At 44.4% G+C, this 16,161-nt stretch overlaps 1 protein-coding gene across 1 annotated transcript in view; it reads left to right on the top strand.

Annotated features, from left to right (window-relative positions):
• Window positions 1–4,358: 4,358 nt before the first annotated feature.
• The window catches only part of T265_10308 (hypothetical protein), a gene marked incomplete at both ends in the record, with an annotated part of 35,102 nt that continues 23,299 nt past the window's right edge, over window positions 4,359–16,161 (top strand). Inside the window, one exon of the mRNA XM_009176642.1 lies at window positions 4,359–4,391. Coding sequence (XP_009174906.1) covers window positions 4,359–4,391 — 33 coding nt within the window. The remainder of the gene's footprint in view (window positions 4,392–16,161) is intronic.

Raw genomic sequence — 16,161 nt, 5'->3', positions numbered from 1 at the left:
GAGTGCGAATAATCTGTCTGGTAAATATGGAATAACAATCGCCCGAATTATAAAAACCTGGTAAGGATTTCCCAACGGGACTCTAGCTCAGGACCCTGGTGAACATATAGACTAAGAAACTCCATTTCAGGAAGCTGTATTGACTCCGTTATATCACACTCACACCGATAAGCTCTGAAGCCCCAGAAGGTTCATGAAGTCGATCCTGTGCTAGTACAAAGCAAATTCGCGGTTGCACTGCAAAGCTTCACGAGGAACCCAGAAAACCTACTGTAACTGCTTCAGGTGGGTTCAGGACTATTCTTTACGGTCACTGTGGGGCCTACATGTATTTTTCATAGGATTATGTTTTCAGGACGGGTCAGAATGAGGATGGACGGAATCCTTCACAAGGGTCATTCAAAATTTCTTCTCAACTGAGATGTATCACGGAAAACATTGTGAATAGTGCAAGCGGCATTGTGGATATCACAATGTTCCAAAGGGCCGGAACATGGTCTACTCATGAAATGCTGGGGCTGAATATAAAAACTGATTAGCTCAGAGTAGTTCTTTGTTCCTTACATTTCTATGCTTAGTTCCACATACCCCAGTCAGTCAGCCGGTCAGCCTGTCTATCTATCTATCTATCTATCTATCTATCTATCTATCTATCTATCTATCTATCTATCTATCTATCTATCTATCTATCTATCTATCTATCTATCTATCTATCTATCTATCTATCTATCTATCTATCTATCTATCTATCTATCTATCTATCTATCTATCTATCTATCTATCTATCTATCTATCTATCTATCTATCTATCTATCTATCTATCTATCTATCTATCTATCTATCTATCTATCTATCTATCTGCCTGCCTGCTTGCCTGCTTGCCTGCCTGTCTGTCTCTCTGTCTGTCTGTCCGTCTCTCTATCTGTCTGTCCGTCTCTCTGTCTCTCTGTCTGTCCGTCTCTCTATCTGTCTGTCCGTCTCTCTGTCTCTCTGTCTGTCCGTCTCTCTATCTGTCTGTCCGTCTCTCTGTCTCTCTGTCTGTCCGTCTCTCTATCTGTCTGTCCGTCTCTCTGTCTCTCTGTCTGTCCGTCTCTCTGTCTGTCTGTCTTCACCATTTTAGTCACTGGAAGAACCACCATCCTGTGCTCCCTGTGGAAAAGGTACACATCCGTCAGCAGAGTAGTAAATGTTGGTCGTCCAGTGTGCGCGCGATATCAATCTCAGCAGCTATTTTTGGACTCTGCGCACCGCTGGAAGCGCATCCATACTGGTGCTTCAGTCGACCTGTGATTTCGACTGCACAAACCCTTCAAAAACAGCCACGCACCTCGCACCCACACTACTCGCGCTTGAATTTCCCTCCTGCTGTCCTGGTACAGGTATTCCGGTGAGGTCACACCAAAAAAGTATACGAGTGAACCTTATTCGTATTAGGGCTCGTCAACCGCTTTGGGTTTTGAACTCCGGAAGTGTGACACCACTATCCTAACTGCAAACACTCGGTGAACCTGAATCACCACATCTGCGCGAGTGAGATGCCTGAACGAAATGTCTTGTTTACCCAGCTTCTCGAACAATGATCTAGTAACTTTACTGGCTGTGTCCAGTTTTTGAGTGGACCTCTATTCCAGTGCTTCGTTTAACGGGAAAAACTGAGCCAGGACTGAAGGGAAGCTGGTCAAACGAGGATGATGTGAAAATGAATTCCACAAACTCACAACCACATACAGATAATCACGTAGTTGCCTGAATACGTGTGTGGTACGCCAATAATCCTTGTTTGTTCGGACAGAATTTACTCGTCTAAAAACCTGGGAGGTCGCCAGTTGGAATGGGCAACTGGATGTGTCCACAAAAATCTTGAAAATTGAGGAAGTTCGAGGCAACAGTTGGCGAGGACGCAAATTTGGTGAGGACAGATGTTGAGGACAAAGTTGGTGAGGATATCACAGTGTGCACAGGAACCAACAGCCCTCGAGAGCATCTGAGATGTTTATGGGTTCGAGAGAGAACTCTGTTTAGAACTGGACGAAATGCAGAACAAAGCCAGATTCTTGTAACACAACTCGGCTTCCCAGCCATTATACGTTTACGCACCAATCGTACAAACATATTAGATGAGCGAATTGTCATTATTACAGGGAGAATAATCTGTCATGCAACAGTGTGCATATTCTTCCCCGTGTTCCACAAACTCCTTTCTGATCTCTAATTTCACGGGTGAATGTAGTCTCGACCAGGATATGGTGGACAATGTTGGCTGTCAACGCACATATCTGCATTTTTCAATTTGGTTCATCCCGCTCCGCATTGATGGATAGGAGAAACTTTAGTAAAATCACTTTCCCGTCACTTCCAGTTTGGACAACTACTGGTGACTGCATTGAACCACAAACGGATTCGCAGTTGTCAAGTACTGGCTTATTTCGGTTGCGTACAGTGAGGCTGGTCATCAGCAAAGGGGACAGTTCTCAGGCGACAGCCGTGTTTAGCCTTGCGGTGTTCGACAAATTTTGGAAAGCATTACAATACAGTCGGGTCTCCTACAGGCACGCAATATTTTATATTATAGCAATAAAAAATCATCCGCAAGGGAGAAAAACTCACGTTTCCGTATTAGCCGGAACAGATTTCGAACAGGACACAACCGTGCCCTCATTATCTTGGAGGGATACGATCGAGTTTCTAAGTCACGATTTTTCACCTCACCGTATTCCAGATGCCTACCTGGAGACGCCAGCCAGACCACAGATCATTTGTCGCACCTCGCAATCGTCCGACACAGGTGTGATCAAAATCTGAAAAGCAGCGGATATGCGCCATACAGGTTAAGCATTACGCGATGGGTTTTTCCATCAATGTTCAGGTAAATGGATTTTGGCGGCAAGATTGAAAATATACTTCCCATGATGAGTGTTTCTCAGTTTGTTTTCGAAAACGAACAGAGGAATATATAGTCCCTTTAGCCGATCACATGACCAATAGTTCAGACTGCAGCTTGGGCGGCGCTGTTTGGTCTCGTTACCAGGGTGATTCGCGGACGTCAGCATCAGGTCAGCCCCTGGAGGGCGGCGCTTCTTGCACTACTCGGACTCCGCAAGTAGTATAAAAGATACTCGATGTCAAATTTGCCAGCGAATTGGTTGATGGGGACATCTGAGAAACCGCTGTATGCGAAGTGACAATATCTTTGTGAGCAAATTTTGGTAACTCCATTCTGAAAAAATTGGCGTCTTCCAGAAGTGGAGATTGCGAGATCAAATCTGCTCTTTTGTGAACAAGTTATTCAGCCTGTAAGCATGAGAGCAATCCGGTCGCCCGCCATTGTTGTACGTGGAATCACCAATTGTTTCAAGCAAACTCGTGATTCCGATGCAGATCGATCTAAAACAGCACACCCTCAACAGGGATACCGATGAAAACAGTTCCCTTATACGAGAAATTCCCCTAAAAGCTTGGCGATCTCCAAATTTGCAACGTTCGTTTCACTGATGACGGGATTCTTTGCTAACCTTTCAGCAACTTGTGGGATTTCATCAGCTTGTTTTAACTGTTTCATTTTGCGACATCAATTTCCAAACAGTGAATGCTGCGGTATCACTGTAATCTCCTTGTGGCTCCCTTCCATCTAGAGTGGGGGTCAAGGTTACCGGGGATTGCAATGTTTATGAGTGGACGCTCTCTCAATAATCCACGGAGGTTTGTGTACATTATACCACGGGCACTTGGGTGTCTACCACACTGAATTGCTGTTTGATAAGCTGAACTTATTTGTATCTGTAGATCGACTGAACGGGTGAGTGAAATGGCTCACTGGTGGGAAAATGCTCCATTTTACTCACTGATCAGTGTCGAGAGGAATCTTACACAGACAGTGAATTCCCTGTCGTTTCTGATTGGCCACCTGAATGCCACTCAGGGTCCAGGGTATCTGGATATGGGAAGCTGGAGAGTTATTGAATTTTGTGGGGGGAATACTGAGAAAGTGAGTAATCACTAGCTAAGCGAACTATTATAAGCCACTTCTGATCATGCCTAGGGATTGGATCTGGCTCGCCGTCAAAGAACGGAACACGTCGACAACAGATATTGTTTTTACCATGCACTGTAGATTGGAGAGGATTCCCAACGTGTTGTGTTCAAATCTTCCGTTCGTGCCAAACATTGTGTGAACGAGTGAATTCATCGCCGGTGAAAATCTTTCGGAGACAGAAGTTTCACCAACTAAACCAGAAATCACACCTAATACCAACTTGCACAGGGGCCTTGAAAGCTGCGCAATACTCGTAAACTGTGGATGTGCATCGTGATTAAACTAGACTCTTGCACACAACCAACTGCTTGCCTGACAGTTGAACATGTCATTCAAGCGAACTCATCAGAAAAACCGGGTGAGTAGCACAATTTTTTGTGTTCCGTAAACCGAAGAATGTTCACTCTAGGAGATGCTCCTCGCAGACTTGAAGAATCTTCCGCTGCGGAAGCAGGCAGTTTGCCGCCTAAGCAAGTCTTCACTGTCGTTAATGTGCTAGCGTTCCTCTGCAGAGCGCCAATTTGCCTGCTTTCCTCTGTGCGTCTATGTGTTCCGAGAATGACAGTGTGCTAAATCTGAACAGATTTGCCGTGAGACTAAACGGGGAAAGTATGTAGTCGTAATGGCATTGAATGGTGTTCACTTGTTTATCACGTGACCACCACCACATGTTCTGACTGTCAGTTTGTGTCTGCTTGCTGGAGTATACCACTTTGGCCCGGTGGGTACATTTCGATTCAGTTTGCAATTGCTACTGTTAATCAATCGGGTAAACTGGACACTAAGTAACAAATCCTCAGCGTTATTCCGTTTTCTGCAACCCTTACTTATTTCATCCGTTTATTTTCCTATCAGTGAATACAAGTGCAATGCCAGCATGTTTATAATTGCTTTCGGTTGTGGACCACAGTCTTCTTAATGCCTTCTTATTACCGTGAACCAGAGTCTGGCGGGCCGCTTGATAGCCTGATGCGTTTAGCGAAACCAGAAAAGTTAATGAACGTGCAAATCAGCTGATTTATTGATCACCGTCGCGTACAGGCGTGTCACGTGCAGCCGAAAACGGGCCGCTTATACAGCTCACATGGAAAGTTTTAGACGGGCCAAAAAGTGATACTAAAAATAGAGCTCATCTGTCAAGGGCAGATGAAGAATAGTCAATCAAATCTGTCTCATCGAAAACGGTTATTCCATTGGCAGTTATGGAGTCCAGTCCAGCTGGTTCTCGGGATACTTTCCCGATTGAATAAGTGGAGTGCTTTCAAGTTCGTGATGAGACGGAAGAATCTAATCACACTACGAGTAGGCCATTTGTTGATCCAAGTACTTCACGTTGCATATCGGGTTCAGGGGTTTAAGTACTTATTGGGCGATCCCCAGCTAAATCCTTTCCGAAAATTGCTTCTTGAAATTTTCAGTAACCCGAGTCAGCTTTCTTCATAGTGAACGCGAAGCGAGTGAGAACCCGAAGCACTTGCAGAACCGGTGTGTTTGTTATGGCTTCTGATATTGTGCAAAACCTCGCTGGATGAATAGGCGGTCCAGTTAATCGACGAATGAACACTGAGGAGCATTAGCCCCAAACAGCCGCGAACGATGGTTGGTCGATGCCATCGGTGAAGACAAACCAATCAGAGTGATTTGAGGCAACCAATCCGTGACGCTGTGTCACGTGTAGTTATACTGGTGGGTGGCGAAGACAAACCAATCAGGTTGAGGCAACTAATCCACCACGCTTTGTCACGTGTGGTAACACTGATGGGTGAGCGAATGGTAGAAATATTACAGTGAAGCATTTTAGGAAAATACTCTGCGGAATAACACTGAATATCCATGGAAAATATCAAGAAGACAAAATTGTTTTGATTTCTGGGAATAATGATCGAACCAGTAACTATTTATCGGAATACGTAAAATCTAAAAAAAAACAACCGACGTTTCGTTTGCAAAGTAACCGCGGCTATAAAAATTCTGTGGTTCATAAGTCCTGCTCACTCATTTTTTCTTGTCACTTAGACAGTATTGTATGAACCTAAAGTGAATTGAAACTTGAATGGGTTTGGCAAAGGTAGACTGTGACCGACCCAGATCCACTAGGTAGGGACGTTCAACAAGACCAGCCTAAGCGCATAGTGAAAGCTGAAATTCGTATTAGATTTTTTCGTGGGGAGGAACAAAATGGCAATTGGAAACCAGCGGAGAAACGTGCCGCTGGTGGCTTATCAAAATGGTCGCTGAATGCCTTAGAGTGTTTACCAAACGTCCATATATAACTGAATAGACAACCTAACGGAGAGGACACCCTTTTAAGACACAAAGAAGTGTGTAAACCTGTGTGGAAACATCACAATCGAAAGGTTCACCTGGGTTCCAGGTGAGTCTCCCGAAAAACCAAATTAGTTTGTAAATGAGTGTATATTCGCTAATTTGGTGCAATTTGCTTTCAATTAGAACATAAGGTTGACGGATACCCGGGGTCTGCGCCTACCTGATGAGCCCCAAAAAGGACGAAACCGGTCGTGGGCTGTCGATGGATTTTCAGCAACCTTATAAGTAGTACATTACAAATATATGTGTATCGCGATATTTGAAATATCGTAGCGACTGAAACATGAGGCGGCCTGGTGCAGCACATTCAATTGACTGGAAACATCACAAACAAGAGGTTCAGCTGGGTTCCAGGTGAGTCTCTCGAAAAACCAAACTAGTTTGCGAATGAGTGTATATTTGCTAGTGTGGAAATCTTTGTTGCACCTTTAAATAAGAAGTATCTCCCGGAAGTACCAAATTTTATTACCCAGCTCGTGTCACGGTCACGTGAGTAGACATGAACAATTGTCACGAATACTTATACAAAACTCCAACTAATCAACCTCCTACACACTACCCTCTGAGCCCCTGACCAGAATCAGTGTCCTGTTAAACTAGCTTTCGCGTTTTCGTAATAAAATTCACCGTTTATTCTCTCTGAAATACTATCTTAGAAGCTTGGGGGGGAGATTTTCGAAGCGGTAGATAGACCATCCCGATAAGGTTGGTGTTGTGTCAGGTGGTACGGAGACCACATTTCGAGCATCTCACGACAACGGATTCCATACGGAAGTAACATCTGAAATTCACAAACAATAACGAATAGGTATATCAAACTGCTGTCACCAAGTACCCTATTCAGGTGATCAGGCATGAAATAGACTGGGACCCTACAAACGAGATGAAAGGAAATGCGAACACATACGTGCGAAAAGCCGCAGGAGTTTTGTGTAACCAACTCTAAAAGGTCCGTAGTCAGTTGTGGCAATTGCACCAGTCGAGGCGAAACGAGCGCATTATCTGATGCATCAATACCGTTCACGCCATTGCATTATTGTGAAAATGTTTGTTCGAAACAAGGCAGCGCCTCAAATATTTGTACTCACGGACTGGGTTTGGTTGAACAACTACGCTAAACCATGAACAACGCAGGTTCGTTTCCCGCGTGAATGTATTTGAACTGACTGTGAAAAGCGTCCCGGCGATCTGTTTCAGAACAAACGGCAGGGAAAGACACCGAAAACGTCCCCAAATCGCCAAGACCATCTTATTGCAATCGTGAGATTTGGTTGGTGGCCAGTTTGCAGATGTTTCTCCACAAATTGAGGTCATAACACCAACGCTTAGTGGAATTAGTTACGTCCTTCGACAAACACACTCATTTGTAAATCAGTTTCATTTTTTTGCGGGAGTGAATCCAGCCGAATCCCAAGTTTATACGATCTGTTTCAAATAAAATGAGCTGCACCAAGCCACCTCATGTTTCATTTGGTAAGATATTCGAGATATCGCCGCGTGTTTTCATGGCGCCGTCCCAGAGTTTCCATCAACCTTTTGTTCTACTTGAACCCAAATTGGACCGATTGCGAATCAATTTGGTTTTCACGGAAGACTGAAGTGAATCTCTTGTTCCTGATTCTTCTAAGGAACTGAATGTGCTGCACAAAGGCCACTGCCGTATGTTTCAGTTGGTGAGGTATTTGAGATATCCCAGTATATTTTCATAAAAGAGGCTACTCACAAGGTCACATTCTTGATTACGAATTCATCGGTTAGCAGGTTTCACAACGTCAATGTTGACCAGACTTTTATAACCAAATTACTGAGCACAGTGAATAGAATACCAGATACCCACACCAAAGCGGCTAAGTTGTCCAGTACCCGCACAAGGAAACAGAGAAAACTTATGGGATTTTGTTTCGGACTCCGAGAGGTGAGGGCTGCGTCGTTTGGTCACGTGTTTAATAAATAATTGATCACCTTGCCGACCTATTCAAACTGTCTTGAGCGCTCATACAAATACAGATACATAAGTTGGGGAACGCAATTAAGAGATAAAGGATGGATGAAATCGATCAGCTTTAGTGCGTTTTAAACTAGTGCAGGTCACGTTTCATCAGTTGAGTCATTGTTGTGCATAATTTCCACATGTTTCTTAAGAACAGCTGAACGAGAAAACGTTTTTCCGCATTGCTAACAAATGCGATCGTCTTTCGTTCCGTCATGCATGGTTCTCATATGCCGATCGAGACTCGACGATCAAGATGTACCGATCGCTGATGCTGAAACAGATTCTTCCAAGTTGAAAAGTACTTCCCGCATTCAGGAAACGGAATAGCTATTTCCTCTGATTCCTGCACTCGTTTACTGGATGTTCGCGAAGGTACATGGAACCCACTAGCATGAAATTGAGTCACGTGTTTCTTAAGACCATGCTCCAGAGTGAACAAATTTCCGCACACACTACAATAAAAGTCGCCAGCTTCGGCATGCACGTTTTCATGTATGTTAACCGCTGACAAGGAAGGGCAACGATTCTCTGCATACTTAACACTGAAGGCGTCCTTCCTGGTCTGTTTGTTTGTCCAGTTCGTCCGTTCTATCAGCGCTGGAACATTAATTCTCCGTTCCGTCAGTTGACTTTATCCCTTCTGTTGACAAAAAAAAGTGAAGAAATGCCGGTTCCTTCCGACTCAAAATGCGACAGCTAGGAAAGAAAGGGGACGAAATTGCCAACTATATGAGGAAACCTGATGCATGCACGTTTTCGTGAATGGAAACGATTCACTGCATACTTAACACTGAAGGCCTCCTTCCTGGTCTGTTTTTTATTGTCCAGTTCGTCCGTTCTATCAGCGCTGGAACATTAATTCTCCGTTCCGTCAGTTGACTTTATCCCTTCTGTTGACAAAAAAAGTGAAGAAATATATGCCGGTTCCGACTCAAAATGCGACAGCTAGGAAAGAAAGGGGACGAAATTGCCAACTATATGAGGAAACCTGATAATATTTATTTGGGAACGCCGTCGTCTAATTTTAGGATACGAAAATCGGGTGGGTAATAAGCAACGTCTATAGGGGAAAATTTGATTTCCATGGTGCTTTATATTTAATCTGTATATATATATTTATACATAATTATTTGTAGGTCTTGTTTTTTGTGTTTTGTCGCTAGGATTCGCGTCAGTTGCTGTCGAGCCGTGCACACCTTTAACATGTTTCTTTAAAACATCCCACCTGCAGCACGATTTCCCACATTGCTCGCAAATGTATTGGATTTGATTTCCGTGCCCGGTTCTCATGTGTCGATCAAGACTCCATTTTCGGCAGAACAGTGCCCCACACTCCTTGCACTGTTGACGCGTTTCCTCTCGGTGAACTGATCGCCGATGCTGGGACAGATTCTTCCAACTTGAAAAGCACTTCCCGCATTCAGGACATGGATTTCCGCTTTCCTCTGATTCCCGCACTCGTTTACTGGATGTTCTGACAGGATTGTGGTGTCCACTGGCGTTTTTTCTCTTAATATGTTGCTCAAGCCTGCGCTCACTTGTGAATGATTTTTCGCACACACTACAATAAAAATCGCGGGTTTCAGCGTGCACTGATTTTTGGTGCTTTGTAACCTCCGACAAGATGGTGAATGATTTGCCGCATACTAAACACTTGTGAGGTTCTTGCTGGTCTGCTTGTTTATTCGAACCTTCGGGTTGAACAAGAGTGGAACATTTGTCCAACGTTGCCCTTCTTGACTGCACTTCATTTACGGTTGCTGTTTAAAACCAAAACAGGTGAAGAAATCAATGTCAGTTTCAATAAATTTGTTTAGCTGGCGTGTACTGTCCCTAAATGCAACAGTGCAAATACAATGCCACTACTGGACTATTGGAAAGAGACCTGAAATTTTCAATTGAGCGTTTGTGTTGTAAGTGCACATTTCGCCTCATGAGAACTTGGCAAGAACTTGACAACTAATTCGCCCTTATTGGGAATTATGAGCAGTCCGATTCTCACGGTTTGAGTAATGGTTCGTGCCAGAAACCACGATTGAACGCCAAACCCTTCAATGGCGATCAGCTGATCCATCGTTAACACATCGTTACCATCCATCGTTACCTCACAATTATAGAGCACGGAGCTGCATCCGTTCATTCTTTCCGGAATGTGCTCAGCGTGGCTACAACAACACTGGCTACTTGATTCATGACTTGCCAGCTGGAATAATTATCCCGTCAGGAGTATTTACAATTTGTGAATACCAAGTTGAACCAGCTAGTTGACTTTATGACCAAGTTCGACATAATTTTTCCGAGCTCCGTTTTAGACGATTGCTGGGGTACTGGCTGTGGTGATTTCCAGAGACAAACATACATTTGGGACGATAATTCGTGAATGAACAATGCATAAACTTCAAAGCCGTAAAGGGGAATTATGTTTTACTGGAATTCAAATATAATTTAGTAGTCTTTCGCAAGAAAATAATGACTTACACAAGGGGGCATATTCCGAGAACAGGCTGTTTAACTCCGCAACTGGAACAAACAGAATAGGGCGCGTGGAATTCGGCAGAAACGGTGAATCACGTCTTTGGATGCATTTGCTTCGGCAACCTAACACACCAGGGAAAACGACGGTCGAGATAGAGTGTAGTACCTTGACATTTCTTGGTCTATAAAACTCTCCGGGATTGAAGGTATGAATTTTCCGGTATGTTTTATTTTATTCCCTAGGTCCGGACCTATCAACCCTCTTCTGGTTCTTCTGAATGAAGAAAAGAGTGAGGGGCGCCGTCGAGGCACGTAATGTTACGTCTTCTAGTCGGTCACAGAAAACTGTTTCGTCTGAGTTTAGGTACGAAATTCGGGTGGATAATAAGCAACACCTATGGGGAAATGTTGGTGATGGTGTTTTATATTTAATCTGATCTCAGGTAGAAAAATTCCCCATATCGAACTCGAACAAAACAGCCTGATCTGGGCACCTTTCAAGATTCGACATTTGGATCCTACCATGTCATATTCTGCATCTCCGAAATTAGGCCACTCGAAAGACTACAAGGATAACAGTGCTGCTTTCGGCAGGCTGAGGCGCGGCCTGTGCAACGCACTGCACAGCAAAGTTAACTTTGAATGCTAGGTACAGTTCTGAGTGGAGTACCTTGTCCATCATAGCGAAACTGACTGAGTGAACCGCCTCATCCCGTCTCGCAGCCACGCAAAAATTAAATCCACACTGTACTGTGACATCCGTGTCCTTGGAGACCAAGCGATATGCCTGCCAGGTGAACTCGGCGGGTAGAACGCCCGTCTCGAACAGACATTAAATCAAGCACTACACGCAACAAGTGCAAATCCGTTCGTTGCAGGATCGTTCACTACCACGTTGGGGACATTCTCGTGGTTGAAGTTGTACACAAATTTGACATTCTACTTGTGAAGAAGCAAGTAACACGAACAGTCAGTTTGTTGTCGGTCAGCATGCGCAAGCTAGGGTACATTCCCTTGGATTTGACGAAAAAGGGTGTATTTTCTATTGACCAATCACTAAATGTCAGCAACAAATGTGACACATAAAATATCTTCACACCAACGCGCGACTCGGGAATGGCCCTCAAGTTGGTGCTACAAACCGTAACGCAATTTGTTTTAAACCAAGGAAATCACAGACATTCTAGTACGGTATGTCATGGAGGTTTTGTGATAGAGTCAGTGAAACTCACGATGGTTTTGGGCCGTCCCAAAATTCACTACACACATCAGCGTCAAAGGTAGGTTGAAGATTCCCATCAGAAGAGAGACTCGCTGTGCGCCTAGTTCAATCAGCCGTCGCTACCTGTTATATATGTGTGTTTCTAATGATCTTGTGTTGTGTGGCCGTGAAACCTGAGTTTGTTGATCACGTTTGTTAATAACGTGGTCATTCGATGAATAAAATTCGAATCGTCTCATTATCTGTTCAGCTTGACAGACTAGTGCCTGTTTTATTTTTGAGTTATTAGTTTGCCACACAAACAACGGGTGGGACAAATAAGTTACAGTGAACTAATTACGTTCTCGGATCCGCGTGCTTGATGAAATCGCGGACTAACGCTAGAAGGCCTTCAAACCCCGGTGTCCAACTTGACTCTAATGTAAATCTTGTTGATCTGGAATTTGCAGACGTCATCGTTCTTGTCTTCTTGAAGCAAAAGTCAGTTTTTTATCTCGTATGCACTTTGAACCCACAAAGTCCACCGTCGTGCTCGTGGACGTGCAGTCACTGAACGCGCCACTTAAAATACAGGCAGATTTAGTGTAATTTGTGGAGCAAGTTACGTATATTTGTGGCTGTATTAGTTCTGATTTTAATGTGACAGATGTGGTCAATGTACGAATCCGCAGGCACCGGGTCGCGCTTGCTAATCTGAGACATCTATGGCGTCAGAGTGGTGCATCCCTGAACCTAAAGGGACGCGTGTATCAGGCTTCTTTCATTGGAAATTGCATTGATGGATGTGTCTAGCACCAGAGTTGGCGTTGTTTAGGCCATGTGTCGTGTATTCCGAAATGTCGTTTTTCCAACAGACTGTAATTTTTCGTGTCCAGTTCGGACTGGCATAAGCAGAGGATTGGTAAACTTTTGGCCCGGCAGATGGTTTTGAAAGAGATGACAGAACAATCGGGTGCTGCCGGTGATAATCATCTTTCAGGATGGTGACCGCGTGGTCTCCATTGCCCTGGTTGTGGACGCTGTAAGTTAAACCTGGTAACCAATATCAGTGGCTTTCTTGTTGTCATTTGCTGTCCAGTTGTCTGAATGAGCTTCTAGAAGTGTACGCACCTCGGAATAATTGTAGCGAGTCAGCACCAAGTATCTTCCTTCGTCCACCTTTATTCTTTTCCTCACAATAAGTTTTTCAAATAAATGGCTGTACGGCAGTGAAGCATCGGTGTTCAACCCTGATGTCATGCTGTCCATGTCNGTTGAACACTGTTGTCATGCTGTCCATGTTGATGATGACAATGATGACGGCGGTGACCTTCTGACTCATTTCCTTAACAAGTTAGCGTCGGGGGAACCCCAAAAGATTAATGGAAAACAGACTATCGATCGGCGCATCTCGGCAGTATAATATTCAACACGGTTTTCCTCAACTGCGGTATGCCTGGACAGGTTCACACAATCCAATGAGATTGCGTCCGCCAAAAGTGATGAATATTCATACCACTTTCGGAAAGATTGAGCAACCTTCACACACATGCAAAACTTCACCTTAAGGCTGTTCGACTCGCTGTGTCATGCTGCAACTCACCGGTTTTCGATAGAAGAGAATGTTGGTAGCTGCGGTAACGCTGGCGGCTGTTGGTTAAGGGGCGAAGATTATTCCTACAGTTATATTGGCCAATAACTCGGACAAACAAGAACTTCTGAGAACAAACTACTCGAATGATTCAGCGATTCGTGTTCCACAACTCAGAGCTAGCATTCTTAGAAAGTGTCACATTCTGTTTCACACAATGTCAACGATTTCACGTTGTGCTCCGATTTCTGCCGGTGTGTGTGTGTGTGTGTGTGAATACACTGGTTTGCAGATCGAACGAAATCTTTGGGTAAATTGCGGAAGAGAAGTGCGTAAATACAGAACTGGATATTCAGAGGAACAAGAGGTCCGTAGTCGTCTTGAATATTGTGTGTGTGTGAATACACTGGTTTGCAGATAGGTCGAAATCTTTGGGTAAATTGCGGAAGAGAAGTGCGTAAATACAGAACTGGATATTCAGAGGAACAAGAGGTCCGTAGTCGCATTTCTTGAATATCTTGAAGCCTGCGAACCAGTCGATCCGGTTTCCGGGGAGGATAATAGAAAGTTTTTAGTTATTCCACTGTCACCGATTGAGTTGTTCAGGCCAGCTGTGCATCAAAATGATTGAGAAAACTACGCGCCACACAGAAACTATCGCTGCAAGGACGGCTCTCGAGGGGTTAGCTGACCTACGAGTGATTGTCACGAGAATCCCAACAATTTGGGAGAAACTAACCGGCAACACATCCGACCAGTCAAGCTTGACACGAATGGATCAGACCTACTAGGAAACCAATGTTGTCAGACACACACACACACATATAGTTTTGGCCTACATACGGTGCTCAGAGGAGCATAACTCATGTTTGGTGTCCCACCCTTGTCTGTCTTCAGGAAAGAGGTTCTGCTATCCAAGTTCGGAATAGGCGCTTGGAATGTTACAGCCCTACTCCTCACTTTTGTCCAGAATATCTCCAATGCTTTTGAGCACCAAATCAATACGGACACGAACAACAGAGTGCCCTGTGCAACCAGAAAACTCGTTATCAACGAGAACAGCAACAAAACAATCAGATACTTCAGAACTGTAATGCACGCATATCTGGTGGCTTGAAATCAGTATCTGAAAGCTACATCACAAACAGCAGACTCCACAAGGCGGGATTCTGGAGAACGCTTGGGGATTCAGTTCCGACAGAGCCACGCTTATACATTGTGGATGGATTCGAGAAACAATGAAGACATTCCAGCCGCATGCAACAGTTTTCAATTCAAAGCCTAGCAGTTCTGGAATTTGTATATTTTCGATTCCATGTGAAGGACTGTCAGACGAGCACCAGTTTCGATGAAATTTTCACGCGCTATTTCGAAACACTCGCGTTACCACGTGCTGCGCGATAGATTCGCCGTTTCCCATGGGAGTTCTTCGGACTTGTGCCATTTCAGGCACCAAGAAAACGGAATCCCCTACAAATTTAACATTGGGTTTTATTGATAAATTTCAAGTCCTCGCTATTCTCGTCTCGTGATTTCGCTCGCAACCCCATTGTGCAACGCGGGGTTCACCTTGTTCGCAAATGGAACCGAAAACAGAGTTCATCGGATCTTTTTCAGGTTCCAAAATATGTGAAACAGGTGTAGTTAACAAGTGTACACCGGAGAAACAAATAAACCAAATGCCTGTCTGGACGACAAAAAATTGATGAACTCTAAACCGAAAGTTGCACCGGGCGTCCAATGGTACGATACTTTTTTGGGTGTTTACTAATTAATCGGTCTGCTTCTCCTTAGTAAGTCGTCTGTCGACCGGGTGATTGGTGTGCGTTTGCGCAACATGTCTCCGAAGATTGCCTAATCAAGAGCAGGTTAGACGGCAATGCTCACATATGTGCTGGCCTTGCTTCCCATGCACGGTTCTTAAATGAAGATACAATTTGATTTCCGAAGGAAAACGGCCCCACAATCCTCGCACCCACTTCAGATGCTGAGACAGAATCCTTCAAGTCGCAAAGCATTATCCGCATTTGGGACATGAATATCCTCTTAGCTCTGATTCTTGCACTCGTTTACCGGATACTCTGGAAGGTATTTCCTCTCCCAAAGGATGAAGTCGCCCCATCTTCAGTGTGCACCCCGTGGTGTCTCTTAGCTGCTGACAGGTAACGGAAGGAGTTGCCGCACACCAAACACTTGTGAGCTACCTCCGGATGTATTTTTTTACTCGGGCCGTCAGGCTGATCAGCGCTGGGACAGTCATCATCCGTTCTGTGTGCTGACAGCGTCCTGTGTTGAACTGCTGTGTAAAAGAACGGCGGTGAAGAAAAGAATAAAAGTTTCAATATGTTTCTTTAACTGGCGCCTAATGACTTTCAAAGCAACAGGCACGGGAGCGAGGTTACAGGAGTAGGGTTGGTGGAAACTGTGCTGTTAGTTCTCAGGGCTATGTGACACCACTTATCTGCACGTTCCGCGACTTACATTGCCTATCCAATCCCCATGTTTATACTCACATGTCTGAAGCATAGACACTACTCATC

This window comes from Opisthorchis viverrini (assembly GCF_000715545.1).
Source record: "Opisthorchis viverrini unplaced genomic scaffold opera_v5_357, whole genome shotgun sequence".
Taxonomy (NCBI): domain Eukaryota; kingdom Metazoa; phylum Platyhelminthes; class Trematoda; order Opisthorchiida; family Opisthorchiidae; genus Opisthorchis; species Opisthorchis viverrini.
This window is presented reverse-complemented; position numbering and strand designations above follow the sequence as displayed.